Source organism: Dreissena polymorpha, chromosome 16, assembly GCF_020536995.1.
Source record: "Dreissena polymorpha isolate Duluth1 chromosome 16, UMN_Dpol_1.0, whole genome shotgun sequence".
Classification (NCBI taxonomy): Eukaryota; Metazoa; Mollusca; class Bivalvia; order Myida; family Dreissenidae; genus Dreissena; species Dreissena polymorpha.
The window spans coordinates 36556855-36573556 of NC_068370.1; the positions used below are offsets into that span (position 1 = coordinate 36556855).

The 16702-nt window shown below is 35.6% G+C and overlaps 2 protein-coding genes across 3 annotated transcripts in view; both read left to right on the forward strand.

Moving 5' to 3' along the window:
* The window catches only part of LOC127861598 (speract receptor-like), a 767747-nt gene that overhangs the window by 740012 nt on the left and 11033 nt on the right, over positions 1–16702 (forward strand). The window lies entirely within an intron of this gene.
* Positions 1–16702, forward strand: part of LOC127861597 (atrial natriuretic peptide receptor 1-like) — a 228288-nt gene that overhangs the window by 200553 nt on the left and 11033 nt on the right. The window contains exons 13-15 of the mRNA XM_052400227.1: positions 907–1017; positions 4733–4852; positions 8937–9030. Of these exons, the coding sequence (XP_052256187.1) occupies positions 907–1017; positions 4733–4852; positions 8937–9030 (325 nt within the window). The remainder of the gene's footprint in view (positions 1–906; positions 1018–4732; positions 4853–8936; positions 9031–16702) is intronic.

Consider the following 16702-nt stretch of genomic DNA (forward strand, 5'->3'; position numbering starts at 1 on the left):
TACGTAAATTAATTAATAATAAATTCAATTAAAGTCGCTCATTGATTGGTCGTTATAACCACATTGCGTCATTTGATTTAAGCATGTTAAATGAGTATCATCTCATCCAAAAATTCACTTTTCATAAGCGCTTGCATAAAATGGCGGACGTTTGTGTTTATAAAATTCTTAAACACATTAGCATCAATACTGGTCATATTTTGGTTTTGAACATTAAAAATCTGTATTTGTTTATATTCCAGTTTTGTTTTCATTGTTTTACCAAAACACACACATTATTTTTGGTCGGACACAAGGTCCGACAATGTCGGGAATAATACAGGACCTCAGCAAATTTTATCGGAAATGTCCGAGGTCCGATGTCTTTCGCATGAGTTGGTCAAATACATGTTCCGGTAGTTCATTGTTGTTGCAGGAAATTGTGATTAAGTTTCTGCATCGTAGTCACTCAAATATTTTATTTTATTGAAATTTGTATTAAAAAAATTGAATGAAAAAAATTATTTTTCAATCATGATGTTTCCATTTACATATTGATAAATAATAAAGTCCAAATTAATTTTGCACCAGAATGGAATGATTAAGTTATCATTGACTGTTTTTCACCACTCATTTACTGCCTAGCATGAAATAAATATACACTATTCTTCGTACTTTCGCCTCTTTTAAACTACATTATAGCATTATAAATTAATGTGATAATGGGCTGTGCCTTTTTTCTTATTGAGACACAATTGGTTAAAAACATCAATCTTTCTAAAGGTTATGTTTATCACGTAAATTGGTCCAGTCTTCACAACACAGGAATAAATTGGTTTTGCTATTTCAATAAGGGATAGTCTGTTCTGCATTACTCAATTTTGCTATCCAGCATTACAATTGTATTTTGAATGTTCATTTGTACAGGACATGGATTTGTTCAGCGAGCGAAAGTCATGGAAACCTCAGCTTCCGGACCTCTCACCTAAACCAGACGATAAAGAGGATGACATCTGCCCATGCACAGAATACCTGCAGGTAATAGTTTGCAATAACCTTTATCTATGCATAACTGGTAAAGAACAGTTTAATTCATATATATATTTATACAATTTTGTTTTAGTTTTTTAAAAGAGGAACATTCACGCATTTATTCTTGATGCACCCACTATGGGATCGTTAGTATCTGCTTTTTAGCTCACCTGAGCGATAGCTCGGGGTGAGCTATTGTGATCACTCAGCGTCCGGCGTCCGTCCGTCCGTCCGTCCGTCTGTCTGTAAACAATTTGTAAACATCTTCTTCTACTAAACCATTGAGCCAATTTCAACTAAATTTCATGTGGAGCATCCCTAGGTCATGGGACAAAAGAATTGTTAAAAAAAAATTGATCACATAACCAAGATGGCCGACATGACCATATATGGTAAAAACCTTAAAAAAATTTCTTGTCAAAAACCGCTTATCAGATTTTCAAAAAATTTCACAGGGATGACCTTTGAAGGCTCCCCTGAAAAAGTTGTTCAAAGAAATTTGATTCGTCAAAAAACATGGCCGCAGGAGCTCGTTGAACTTTGCATGTTTTTTCGTTTTTGCCTATTTTGTGAAAACTTTCAAAAATCTTCCACATTTTTTGTCCGATCCTTTCCAAATATGCACAGTGTCTTTATATCAATGAGGACACGAACCCTACAAAAAATAAGCATTATTGGTCCATGAAGTACAGAATTACCTCCCCTTGAATTGAGAAAATGGTGTTTATGCAATGAAGTCCAAATTTTTCATCCAATTCTTTCCAAACTTGTTTATATATCAGATTGAAGAGAATAAAATTTTCTTTATTATGGTTTTTCTTTCATGAAAATCCATAAAGGATAAGTGTTATTAATCGTTGCTTAATTAATGAACAATGCGAATTATCGGTATTGATTTTTTTCCTGACATGCCGTCCCAGATATTAACCGCTTTCAGCTGTAGACTGTGCATCAATACATCGCCGTGTTATTGACCTGAAAAATTCATACGCAGTCGGCATTAACACCGGTCATCGAGACAAATTACTGATGTGAAAACAAATCGTACATCGTAGAGGATTAAATAAACAATTACATCTGATTAAAGATTAAAGATTGCTGCCGATTTAAATCAATTTGAGTACTTTTTGCGTATATTTGATGCCGAATGGGAAGCTGTGTTTAGACTTAAGTTGAGAAAAATGGCAACGAGATACTTGCCTGTTTGAGAAGTTTGTAAGAAAACCCTGAATTATCAGTCTTGTGGGAAGAAGGCATTGCATCTCCACGCAGAGGGCCCTTATCACATAAAGAATATAAGAACCATCAAGACCAACCAGGTAGGGTTTTTATTTTTTTAAACTAACACCCCGAATTTGGTCGTATTTTCTGTTGCTAAAGTTTACTGTTTAGGTTGTTTTGCATCAAAAATCGGCAAGATAGATCTAGCAAATTTGCCAATTTTTTTTTATTAATAACGTATGATTCATTGATTGTGAGCTTTTAAAACATTTTGACCTTTGAATAAAGCATAAATCAGGAAAATAATTTTAACAGTAATTGAAAATACGATCAAATACGCCATTTTGCTGACTGGGACAGGTCTTTTTTAGTTAAATAAAATGTTTTATTGTCCCCAACATATGAGCCCAGCAGCAAGAAATGTTTTTTTTATACTTTTTGTAAAACAAATATGGGCAACCTACCGTAATCCAAATTCGCCGACACCTTAATTCGACGATGTTCTATTTTTATCGATTAAATGGATGATTATTGTCTTGGAATCATTTCAAAGTAATAAAGCCGAGTTTAAAATTATTATTTTGTGCTATTAAACATTCATTATTTCTTAAATTATTTGCTAAATATTGCTTCATGTAACCGTTGCATCGTCAAATTTGGGTCACACCAGGATACAATTATTTAGCATTCAAACAACGATTGGGATAAAAACTAGGGGAACCCATGCTGAAATTTTCAATTTTAACTGTTTAGCAGAAGCCACCATACCCAATTTTCTTAGGTGTATGTGGAGGCTTCTGGCAGCATGATTCTGTGAATATAAATGGTGACATTTGATTCTGCATTAATTAAACATGTATTATTTTAAAGTATGTGTGAAAAATATAATTTGTAACCACTGTTACAGGTTTTATCTGGTTCTTCAAAAGCAACACCTGCAGTCGAGTCCATGCCAGACAGAGGGTGCATGTGAATGAATTGCCTTTTGACTAAGTTTTGTGTGTTCCTTATCAAATACATGAAGATTTTTAAATATATGTGTATGTTGTTTTTTTAAGAAAATAGAATCACCAGAACAGGTACAGGCACCCTTTAAATGTGTCGAATCCAGGAGCTTCTGGGGGCCTCTGGCCCCTTTGTCCCCTGGACCCACCGAGGGCCCTGCGGCCCCCTGGCCCCCAGCTTTAAGTTCAGGATTTTCAAAATATCCAACTTTGACCCCTGCAAATGCTTTGCTAAAACTTTGGCTACAGTTTCTAAAATTTGGCTACACAAAATTCCATTTGGCTAAAATGTTGGCCACAGAAATTTTTGAGCAAGAGGAGCCCTGTTTGGATTGAATTTGGGTCATCTGGGGTCAGCAACTAGGCACTAGGTCAAATAATAGAAAAACCTTGTGTAGACTATAGAGGTCACAGTTTTCATCAGATTTTATTGAAATATAGTCAGAATGTTTGTCTTGTTAAAATCTGGATTGGGATTGATTTTGGGTCATCTAGGGTAAAAAACTAGGTCAGATTAAAAAAACTAACTTTTGTAGACAGTAGAGGTCACAGTTTTCATTAAATCTTTATGAAATTTGGCCAGAATATTAATCTTGATGAAATCTGGGTTGGGATTGTATTAGGGTCATCTGGGGTCAAAAACTAGGTCAAATCATAGAAAAACTTTGTGAAGACAATAGAGGTCATAGTTTTCATATGATCTTAATGAAATATGGTCAGAATGTTTATCTTGATAATATCTGATTTTGGATCGTATATGGGTCATCTGGGGTCAAAAATTAGGTCACCGGGCTAATTCTAGTTAAACCTTGTGTAGATGAAAGAGGTCACAGTTTTCATCACGTCTTAATGAAATTTTGTCAGAATGTATTAATTAATAAAATTTGGCTTCGGATTGTATATGGGTCTAATAAAATTTAAGTTCATGAAGCAAGGTTAGTCAGGTGAGCGATTCAGGGCCATCATGGCCCTCTTGTTTAATGAAAATCATTGCAAAGGCTTTTAAAAAGTCATTACAAATGAGTACTAAGCGAAGCTAAATTTTAATTAGAATGAGACAAAATGTTTTGAGTGTCACTACTAAGACATTTATGAAGTCAAATTACCAAGTGCCATAACAAATGTCTAGCGACAAAATCACTTAACTAACACAAATGCCAAAAAATAAAACTGTGGTCAGTGGGGATTAAAAAAAAAACGATTTAAGGATGCCAAAATCTTACACATGGTTCAGGTTTATACACAAAACAATTATATCATAATTCATTATAATTAGAAGTTGTATAGTATTTAAATGTTCTTTTGCAATATCAATATATGCATCATTATTTGCAAACTCCACAGAAACATTTCATGTCTGTAGTTTTATGGAAGCTGTGTCCTATTATAGTTTTTATACTTAAACTAAGTAATTCTTTTATTTGTTTAATACACCACCTATGCCAATACTTTCCACAGATAAAACATGGCCAGCACGTTGTTCTCACCTGTTTCAGTTGATCAATCAGTGCTGGGCGGACGACCCAAAAAGCAGATTGTCCTTTAGCGCCATTGGAAGGAGGTTGATTTCCATCAACCCTGTCAAGCTGAGCCCCATAGATCTCATGATGCTTATGGTAAGTCTGGGTTTGAACATTTTCACCTGTGTATAGCAGTCATGAGACAGTCATTTCAAAGTGAAAAAAGTAAACACTCGAATCAATCTGCACTGTTATCTCTGACCTCATAGCCTCTTTGTTTGGCTATTTTGGGCTGAATAATCTTATTGCTTTAACTAACTTTGATATTATAAATTTTTCCCACTGAGAAAAAACAATAATTGGGTATTGAGAAGGTTTATTTTCCCACAAAAAAGATTAAAGGAAATCAAAATCAGTCATATGCAGCGTCTAAAACTAACGGGAGTCCGCAACTCCTTCAAACTAGACTAAGACTCCTTGTTTTTGCGTCAAAAAAGTCCGTTTGATTTCTTTAAAATAATCTTTGAATTGAAAAAAAATCCTTTGACTTTCTTATTTGTCCAAGATATCATTGGCACAAATCTTCTGACTAAATTTTGAGAAGGTCAGACAGAAAATGTGGGCTATAGAGTGTTAACAATGCAAATGATCATGCCGCACAATGGATGGTGACTTCTGTTTCCCAACAGAAAACAGAGCTACAGATAAGGTGCGTATTTGCGTAAATACCCAATGTAAAATTTCTGGTTACGCATAGAAAAATAAAACCATGCGTACTGAAACCCAATTGAAATTGCCAATTACACACATTGTATATTTCCTCTGCGTAACGAGTAAATCTGTCCCGGAAATACCTGGGTCCGAACTCAGAAATACCCGGATTCTTTCCGCTTCGCCCTTTAGTATAATCTTTAGCACAATAATATGTACGGAAGAAAGCCTCTATGTAACCACGTGTTATTGTTGTGAACATGTTGAAACCGTGAGGCCGTAAAAAGGTAAACATCGTATCCAAGGCACAAACAAACTCAATTTTAAGTTATTTAACCACGAACAACACAAAATCAGAAGCGGAAAATATAGTGAAACTAATTCTTGACGATATTGTGTCGGAGGCAAGCGCTGACAGTGCTTACATTTAAAGAAAACTGGTGGAAGAAAACGTCGAACGTTTTTTTAATCATGACTGTATATTATGGATACATCTACATAATTACACAAGATCTCTGAAACTTATCAATTAAGAGTGGAACTTCAACCAGCTCATTCAGGTAAGCATTTAAGTAGTGGGTACCGAATTCTGTACCCAATTGAAAATGAAAATACCCAATTGAACTCAAAAGTAGTGGGTATTTACCCAATTTCTTAGAAAAGTTATCTGGAGCTCTGAGAATAGTCATGTTAGACTTGTCAAATTGTGGTGTGGGTCTCAGCACACTTGCAGATTGAGATTTATTGTAGCAGTGTCTTTATCTTAACACACTAGTCTCATGAGACATGTTATAGTGATGTCTGCATCTGAATAAACAAGTCATGTGAGGCATGCTTTAGATAGGTCTGCTTTCTAGCCAGTGTTTTTTATGGCAATTTTAGGGCCGATATTTCCATTTCCCTCAAGTTAGAATATATATTTTCCCCCAATTTTGTAGAAAAAAATCCCCTTCAGAAGATTAAAAAAAAATTTTTTTTTTAAAGAACTGTCAAAAAATAAAATAAGCTCAAATTTATTTCATAAACAACTTGCAAAGTATATAACTATAATTAATATGATTTTCAATTATTATAAAGAGTTATATTAAATAAGTTTTTCCCAAATCAGTGGACTTTTCACATGAATTGCATTTTTTTCCCAGAATGGCAGGAAAAGGCCTAATGTATTTATATTGTGTCAATATTTGTTGATAAAAACATTCCAATTTGGGTTCATTTTATTGATAAAAAAATGCTAAAATTTTCCTTTTTTATCGATTTCAAAAATCTCAATTACACTGTAATTTTTTTATCCCCCACCAGAGGCGGAGGGATATTGTTTGTTTGTCCGCTCGGCTGTCAGTCGGTCTATCCGCCCGCCGTCCGGCACTTTTGTGTCCGTGGCCATATCTTGGACGTGCTTTGGCGGATTTCATTGAAACTTCGTATGAGTACATATATGCATAAGAGGATGATGCACGCCAAATGGCATTGTACACCATCTGTTAAAAACAGAGTTATGGCCCTTTGTATCTTGAAAAAATGCTTTTTACTATACGCACTTTTGTGTCTGGAGCCATATCTTGGAAGTGCTTTGGCCGATTATATTGAAACTTGGTATGAGTATATATATATGCATATAAGGATGATGCACGACAAATGGCATTGTATACCATCGGTTTAAAAACAGAGTTATGGCCCTTTGTATCTTAAAAAAAATGCTTTTTACTCTAGGCACTTTTGTGTCCGGAGCCATATCTTGGAAGTGCTTTGGCGGATTTCATTGAAACTTGGTATGAGTATATATCCCCCGCCAGAGGCGGAGGGATATTGTTTTGGCGCTGTCCGTTCGACTGTCCATCCGGCCGTCACTTTTGTGTCCGGAGCCATATCTTGGAAATGCTTTGGCGTATTTCATTGAAACTTCGTATGAGTACATATATGCATAAGAGGATGATTCAAGCCAAATGGCATTGTACACCATCTGTTCAAACCAGAGTTATGGCCCTTTGTATCTTGTAAAAATGCTTTTTTCTATAGGCACTTTTGTGTCCGGAGCCATATCTTGGAAGTGCTTTGGCGGTTTTTATTGAAACTTAGTATGAGTATATATCACCCACCAGTGGCCAGATCTAAATAAATTTTGAAGGCTGAAGAACCTTCCTCTGTCTTAGTTTTGAGTTATTGTCCTCCGTCCATCCTTCTGTCAGTATGTTCATCCGTCCGTTTTGCATCCATCCTCAAACAAAGCATATGTTGCGGGGTATATCAATTCTACGAATTTGCTTGTTTTTCTTGTTTCCGCTCAATAATTTGTGCAATTGTCATCAGATCTTCCCCAAACTTCATAACAATGTGAAAGGCAATAACATTTAGGTCAAGTTCGATAATCTGCCAAATTGTCCCAGACACTCCTGAGTTACGGCCCTTGAATCCTCAAAAAATTGCGTTATTTCTCGTTTCCGCTCAATAACTCAAGCAAATGTTATAGGATCTTTGCCATACTTCATGATAATGCATAAGGTCATAAGATCTAGATCAAGTTCGATAATCGTCCAAATTGACCCAAACACTCCTGAGTTACGGGCCTTGAATCATAAAAAAATTGAGTTGTTTCTCGTTTCCCCTCAAATTGTCATCAAATCTTCACCAAACTTCATAAAAACATGTTAGGCAATAAAATCTAGGTTAAGTGTGATAATCAGCCAAATTTACCCAGGCACTTCTGAAATACGGCCGTTGAATCATCAAAAAATTGCGTATCTGCTCGAAACATGCTCATAACTTCTATGTCGCTTCATATGTAACCTTCATATTTGGTATGCATGTGTATATAGAAAAGGCCTTTCCATACGCACATAGATTTGACCCCTTTGACCTTGACCTTGAATTTAGGTTCCGCGTCTAGGTTTCAAAATCTGTGTTTAGGTTTCAAAAAGCGTTTTTGGGGGCAAATGTCTTCCGATGGAGACAGCTCTTGTTAATTTTCCCCTTTTCCTAAAAAACGAAGCGTTTTTTCATTGTGGACAGGCACCGCCACCATTGCCCTATAGGTGAAAAAAAACACTGCTAGCACACTTGTCATGTAAGACATGTTAAAGTGATGACACAAGTCACATGAGACATATGCTATTGACAACTGTTTCCGAACACAGGTCTTTTGATCTATTTTATTATTTTTGGTTGATCTATGCAGCATTTCAGAACGCGGTGCACATTTGTGTGCAATAACTGACAATGGCCTTATTTGAATTTGAGTTAGGGCTGGAATGGTTGTAAAACCATTTCATAAACAATCCACACACTATTTATGTTGATGGACTTGGATTTGAAATGACAAGTACTCATTGTTCAACGCTTTTATCATTTGCACAACCCGGACCTGGCATCATCTGTTAAAACATATTCATCTGAAAAAAAGCATGCTTCAATTTATTTTTCCTGTGGTTTAAATGGACAGCCAAGTCCCTTGAAGCTTTACTGTCCATAAACATGTAACATGTTAATTTATAGTGACTATATCGTTGCTATGGTTACTGTCTGTTTGTAGATGGAGAAGTACTCCAAGCACCTGGAGGCCATAGTGGAAGAGCGGACCAAGGACCTCGTGGCAGAGAAAGCCAAGACAGACCGTCTGCTGTACAGTAAGTGTGCCTGTCTACAGACAACATATACACTGTGTCAAAATCAGTCAATGCATCATAGATTATCAACAACAGTCACTTCACTGTACTGTTGTGTAAAGTTGTATCAGACATATTTGGTATTTGATGAATTTGATCATATTTATCATTTCATGAGGGGAAATTTTCATTATTTGGCACAAGTGGTTTTATCTTACATTTACACCAAGGACATAAAGAAGATACTTGTTGAATTGAGTACAAGTTGGTATGCACATTGCATGATTAGTTCATATTTTCACAAGTTTTATATGACCTCAAATGAATTGATAAAACTATCTCAAACTGTAATCTAAAAAAATATTTCATGCTTCTTTAAAAAAAACCCTCATTAATATGATGTCATATTATGTTGCTCTCTGCATAGTTGGAACATAGTATTTTATTCTGCATGGTCTTTTCTTTAAAAAAAAAAATTTGTTTTGTATTTTTAGTTGTTCCCTTTGAACAACTAAGATTATTACCACGTTTTGCGAGCCAGATTTGTTAGAGAGGCAAAACCTGATATCTTCCACATCTGCGTCGAGAAAGAGTTATATCCAGGGTTCGCACAGACCTTGAAAAGTGCTTGAAAATCAAGGTTTATCTTGAAAAGTGCTTAAAAACGATCTGGAGTGCTTAAAAGTGCTTATTGTAGACCATAGCATTGAAAAGTGCTTAGAAAGTGCTTGAATTTGGCTGGAAAAGTGCTTGAAAAACGGATAAAAATATTTAATTTCCGTGAGTCGGAAGTCGTAGTTATTTTAACCAGGTTTTCCGAAGGAAAAAACTGGTTATTAGATTGGCGAATGCGGGCGGGCTGGCTGGCGGGCGGGCGGAATAAGCTTGTCCGGGCCATAACTTTGTCGTTCATTGTGAGATTTTAAAATCATTTGGCACATTTGTTAACCATCATTAGACGATGTGTCGCGCGAAAAAATTACGTCAATATCTCCAAGGTCAAGGTCACACTTTGAGTTCAAAGGTAAAAATTAGCCATAAATGAGCTTGTCTGGGCTATAACTATGTCATTCATTATGAGATTTTAAAATCATTTGGCACATTTGTTCACCATCATGGGACGGTGTGTCGCACGAAAGAATCACGTCAATATCTCCAATGTCAAGGTCGCCACGACTACAAATAGATTTATTTTAAAACAAACTTACAAAGGGGGTTAATTTTGTTTGTTCATTTCAAAAGTTCAGTTTGAGTTGTCTCCCTTTATCAGATTTTTTTTCACAATGAAAACCTGGTTTTGTGACAATTTTGTCCCTTGTTCACGATTTATGACGGTTCCGATCTATTCATACGGGCAGGTACTGGATCGGTACATGTTGGTACGGGTTTTAGAACGTAAGGAAGGCAACTACTAATCTTCCGCCAACTGGTCTACTTCAGTTTTTGTTGTACGCAGTATGCCATTACGCTGCTGACAAGTTGAAATATGCCAGCGAATAAGTGCATTTTTCAGAAAGGGTGGCTTTTGAAGTACCCTTTGGGTTGTTGACAATGCCGATTCTTAAGTCAAAGCATATTGTAAAGAACGCAGAACAGGTATAGAGATCGACAGTGTGGGGGAAGCGGCGTTGAAAAGCCATCTAAAATGCAGTTTGTATGTGAAGCAAATTTATTCGGTTAACCCAGTTCATTCAGACGTACTATCAACTTGCCAATAGAGAATCACATGCCAAAAAACTTTAAATATTTCCGTTAGAATTGTGGTCTTTTTGCTTTTGTGTATATTTGACAAGATGTAAAAATAAATGCTATTATATCATTTTTAGCCGGATTTTTTTCGAAAAAATCTCGGCTTATAGATTGATGTTGTCGGGCGGGCGGGGGGGCGGGCGGGCGGCGTGCTCGAAAATGTTAAAGTTCTTATTTCATGGTATAACTTTGGTATGCTTGGACCTAGAGTCTTCAAACTTGACATGAAGGTTGGCCAGGATTTACAGATGACCACTGGTCATTTCAAGGTCATTCATTTGAAGGTCAAGGTCACTGTGACCTTCAATATAAAAAATGTTAAAGTTGTTATAACTTTGGTATGCTTGGACCTAGAGTCTTGAAACTTGACATGAAGGTTGGCCATAACTAGTTAGTAACCACTGGTCATTTCAAGGTCATTCATTTGAAGGTCAAGGTCACTGTGACCTTGAATGTAAAAATGTTAAAGTTCTTATTTCATGGTATAACTTTGGTATGCTTGGACCTAGAGTCTTCAAACTTGACATGAAGGTTGGCCAGGATTAACAGATGACCACTGGTCATTTCAAGGTCATTCATTTGAAGGTGAAGGTCACTGTGACCTTCAATATAAAAATGTTAAAGTTGTTATAACTTTGGTATGCTTGGACCTAGAGTCTTGAAACTTGACATGAAGGTTGGCCAGAACTAGTAAGTAACCACTGGACATTTCAAGGTCATTCATTTGAAGGTCAAGGTCACTGTGACCTTGAATGTAAAAATGTTAAAGTTGTTATAACTTTGGTATGCTTGGACCTAGAGTCTTGAAACTTGACATGAAGGTTGGCCAGAACTAGTAAGTAACCACTGGACATTTCAAGGTCATTCATTTGAAGGTCAAGGTCACTGTGACCTTGAATGTAAAAATGTTAAAGTTCTTATTTCATGTTATAACTTTGGTATGCTTGTACCTAGAGTCTTCAAACTTGAAATAAAGATTGGCCAGTACTAGAAGATGACCACTGGTCATTTCAATGTCATTCATTTGAAGGTCAAGGTCACTGTGACCTTAAATGTTAAAATGTTAAAATTGTTATAACTTTGGTATGCTTGGACTTGGAGTCTTCAAACTTGACATGAAGGTTTGCAAGCACACTTAGATGACCACTGGTCATTTCGAGGTCATTCATTCTAAGGTCAAGGTCACTGTGACCTTGAATGTAAAAATGTTAAAGTTCTTATAACTTTGGTAGGTAAAAATGTTAAAGTTCTTATTCCATGTTATAACTTTGGTATGCTTGTACCTAGAGTCTTCAAACTTGACATAAAGGTTGGCCAGTACTAGAAGATCACCACTGCTCATTTCAATGTCATTCATTTGAAGGTCAAGGTCACTGTGACCTTCAATGTTAAAATGTTAAAATTGTTATAACTTTGGTATGCCTTTGAACAATATTTCAGTAATTTAAGTATTGCATTGACAAAAACACGAAAGGTACTTTCCTGTCATTTAAATCAAAAATCCGGCTTCAATGCGGTCATCTCCGACCGCGGAACTCTTGTTCTGTATTATTTTGCCGCAGTACACTTCTGATTTTTTGCAAAAATGACCAATAAAAGTACGACAATGAAAAAATATCATATGATCACAAAAACTAAAAAATAAACAGTTTATAACGCTGTCATTTAACCATATTTCAGTTTTAAAAAGGTTTCATTGAAAATAAATAAACATTACCTATAATGAAATGATGTACACAAAATCACTCACTATCGCCAATAAAGGATCACTGTTTACAGCATTATCTCCCCTGTCAAATCAACAGTTGGAGCATCTTTTCACAAATTTGTAAAATTGAACATTTATCCAAGGGACACACTATGCAACAATTGTTTTTGAGTTGATTATACTTTTTTTATGAAATACACGATAGTGACCCCCTATTGGTGTGACCCCCTATTGGCGAGTTGACTGTACTGCAAAAAACAAAAAAGTTGCACTTGACTGATTGTCAAATAAATTAGATGATACTGTGAAGAAGCTGCAATCTGTTTACATGAGTGCAGACTCTCAGTCTTAACATACACAGTACACTATTGCATTTATAACATATTTTACATGTACATGTGTACCTGGTGTAGAAAATTACTTAATAAGTATAATTTTTACAAGCCTCAATCGCCGTTGCGAGATTCTGTACATTTGTAGTTTTCTATTTTTACTTCAGAAATAGTTTGTATCGGATGCATAATTGTCTTTAACATTTTGTAGCAGCTATATTATTTCCAATGGAATATCTGTTATGAACATTTAGAATACATAATGATATTCAATACAAAACACAGGTTTTTTTTGGGTATGTGTTATGCCTTGGTCAATTACTATATCATAATGAAATATCTTACTTTTGATTAAACAGTTGTTACTGTAGCAGGTTAGTGTAGACTGTTGAAATTCACATAGAATGTTAGGCAAGAAAAGACCAATTTAGCGAAAATATTGTCAGTATTGGCCACAGAATAATATACAGTGTTCAGTAGGTCGGACTAAAAAAGTGCTTGAATTTGGATTTTTTCCCTTGAAAAGTGCTTAAAAAAAGTGCTTGAATTTCATTGGAGAAAATCTGTATGAACCCTGATATCATTTAAGCCAGAGGTTTCAGTTCTTCCACTAAATTCATTTACAAATAGGCACATAATTTGAATATCGTGTTGAAATGAATATTTTTTAAAGGAGCATAATTATATAGAAAAAAATCAATAAACAATTTTTTAATTATGTGTTGCGGAAGAGTTTTTTTATTAATAATTAATAATTTAAATTGTCCACTATTTGCTGCGTCTTAATCACGTGGTATTTTTGGGAAGCACAGGTCATTCAAAATATGAGGCTTTTAATAGATAATGGAAAATAAAAATACTGCTGATCAAGAAGTATAGTGGGATATCGAGAGTTGAATACACTATCATGTGTCTGTTGTGTAACCTACTTGATAGTGCTTGCTAGTACAGTAGGGTTAATTTTATATGGATGGGAAAAGTTCTTTTGTTTTCAACAGGTAGCAGCGATCTAAAAAATTTAATTTAAAATTTAAGTTTAACTATTGTGTTGATTTTATGCCCCCGGATCGAAAAATCGGATGTATATTGTTTTTGGCCTGTCTGTCAGTCAGTCAGTCAGTAATTGTATTTGTGTGTCACAAAACTTTAACCTTGGTTAAACTTTTATAACTTTTGAAATATTGAAGATAGCAACTTCATATTTGGCATGCATGTGTATCTCATGGAGCTGCACATTTTGAGTTGTGAAAAGTCAAGGTCATCATTCAAGGTCAAAGGTCAAATATTATTGTATTTTTCGTTCCTAAAACTTTAACCTTCGTTAAAGTTTGGTCATAACTTTTTGAATATTGAAGATAGCAACTTGATATTTGGCATGCATGTGTATCTCATGGAGCTGCACATTTTGAGTGGTTAAAGGTTAAGGTTATCGTTCAAGGTCAAAGGTCAAATTTATGGCTTCAAAGAAGCGCAATAGGGTGTTTCTGACAAACACATCCCTTGTTTAACTTGTGGCATATTCACCGCATGAAATGTGTTATTTTATATGAACCACACATTATTGTTAGTACAGTACAGCCAACGCGGCACAAACATAATCCGCGGCTACGCCACGGCCAGATTATTAGTACGCGGCGGCCGAATCGTGTGTTCACGGGGCGTATCGCCACGGCACTCGGCATCGATCCGCGCAATGACGCCGAGTCTGTATTAATCTCGCGTACTTTCGCGGAGTAAATCCCCCGCATACGTACGCGGCGGATCGAGTGAAAAGATATCCACCTACATGTGCATACATGTATGTGTAGCGTAGAAACCAATATTTACGCTGGTTTCATAAGCTGGTTTCATAATTATTATTTTCACGTTTTAATAAGCGAAATGGCACGTAATGTGCTTTAACAAATTATCTTTGAATTAATTATGCGCAACTGTTAATGTTTCGTTCCATTATCAAATTATCATTATTAAATTTGTAATCCGAAACGCACTTCCGAATATTAATGCTAACGTGACCTTTGGCAAATTCTAGTGTCAAATAAACAGTGCTAAAATATCCTTTGTTTCATAAAAAACGGGCGAAAATTATGCAGACATGTAGAACGTCGTTTGAAAAGTGTGGGTGTATTTTGTGTTGTATAAATACATGAACATCACGTCAGGCATAAATCGTGTGTTCAGTGAAAAAAAACCTGCCCCGATGAGACGTTATTTCATCATCTTTTTAAATAGTTACAAATGCCAAAATGTTTTTGATACTTAAGGAAATATGGAGAATGTTTATGTATCGTAAATATTTACCAGCATTTGCTTTAAAACTGGAATATACAGGATTTTTGGGTAATTAGTAGCGATATTAACTGTATAATATGAACAAAATAAAACAGTCTTCGAAATTAGCTTTGAAAAGTAACATGCCAGTCGGGCCAGTTACTTAAGAATTTTTACATGCCCAACATATTTTTTACATGCCCAAACTTTTTTAACCAAAATTATAACAAATCACAACATTTTAACACTTACATGCTACACATAGTAAAGCAGAACATTTGTTTCAATAGTAGTGAATACAACTACATTTAATCAGTCACTAGAATTAAGACAGTCGATCGTTACACCAGTGCTCTTGAAAAGAGCGTTCTCTGGTGTCCTCGTACCATTTCTTGGCTTCCTTTTTCTCTAAATCATTGTCAATTTTCTATTTTGGAAGTATTTTATCGGGCTTAGCCCCATCAACATACCTAAGATACTGCATAGCCTCTATGTCGACAATGACATTTGTTTACATTGACAAAAACGGAAGCGTATTACTTGATTGAAATGATCGATTCTAAAAGCATCTTCTCGATTAATGTCTAGAGAAACCGTCGATAAGAACCGAATGTGACCGAACTGCAGCGGTCAAAAACTATAACGATGACGTGTGCAAGCAGGTGTGTGTTGTTAAACCAATCGAATTTCATTGTTTTACAACTTACGACAAGATGTTTGTTCGCAAAATTGAAAAATAGATCTGTAAATATCAAGAACCGCTTATGATTTTATTTTATAAACTGTCAATTGGCTTCAATAATTTACATGCCCGGCGGGCCACAAACGTGAATTTTTGTATGTGCCCGGCAGTAATTTTACTCGCCACGGGCGATCGGGCGTGTGCTAATTTCGAAGACTGATAAAACGTGTTTATATACGCATATTCACACAATAGTTATAATAAGCTGATAATTAACAAAACAACAAATACGTCGTCACCGTCTTGATTATTGATGTGGCTTCAAATTGCTAATTTTCTCAGCTTAAATATAATAGCAAAATCAACATGCAATTAATTTATAAATCCACCATATGCTGGAGCCTTGACCACTTGTATGTGCGAAAACATAATTACGTGACCTTGTTTATGTGTGAAATACATACACTACGGGCAGGAAACAAACTTAATTGGCCAGACACAATAACTATGCTTACATGTATATGCTAATACAATCAGCGCACAATAAGTTTATTATGATTTTAATTATTATTATAACTGTTCTTTCAAAATTTGTTACTACATGTAACTTATAGTTTAAAAAATATTTTTTAATTCATGATGCCCATCGACTCGGCATCATGTCGCGGATCGCGGCATGCCTCGGCGGACAGATGCGAAGCTTCGCGGCGAAATGCGACTTGCCGCCTCATACCGACGCGGCTTCAACGACTGACGCGGCATCGACTCGTTTCGCCTTGCCGCCACGGATCGCGAAATACGTTTGTTCCGCGTTGGCCGTACTGTAGATAGAAATACCACACATTAGTGTTAGTAGCTAGAAATTATACTACCGGAGTTCACATCAAATGCTTCCTCACATGGCTTATTATGAGTTTACTTCTTTATCATATAAATATATCTTATGTTAAT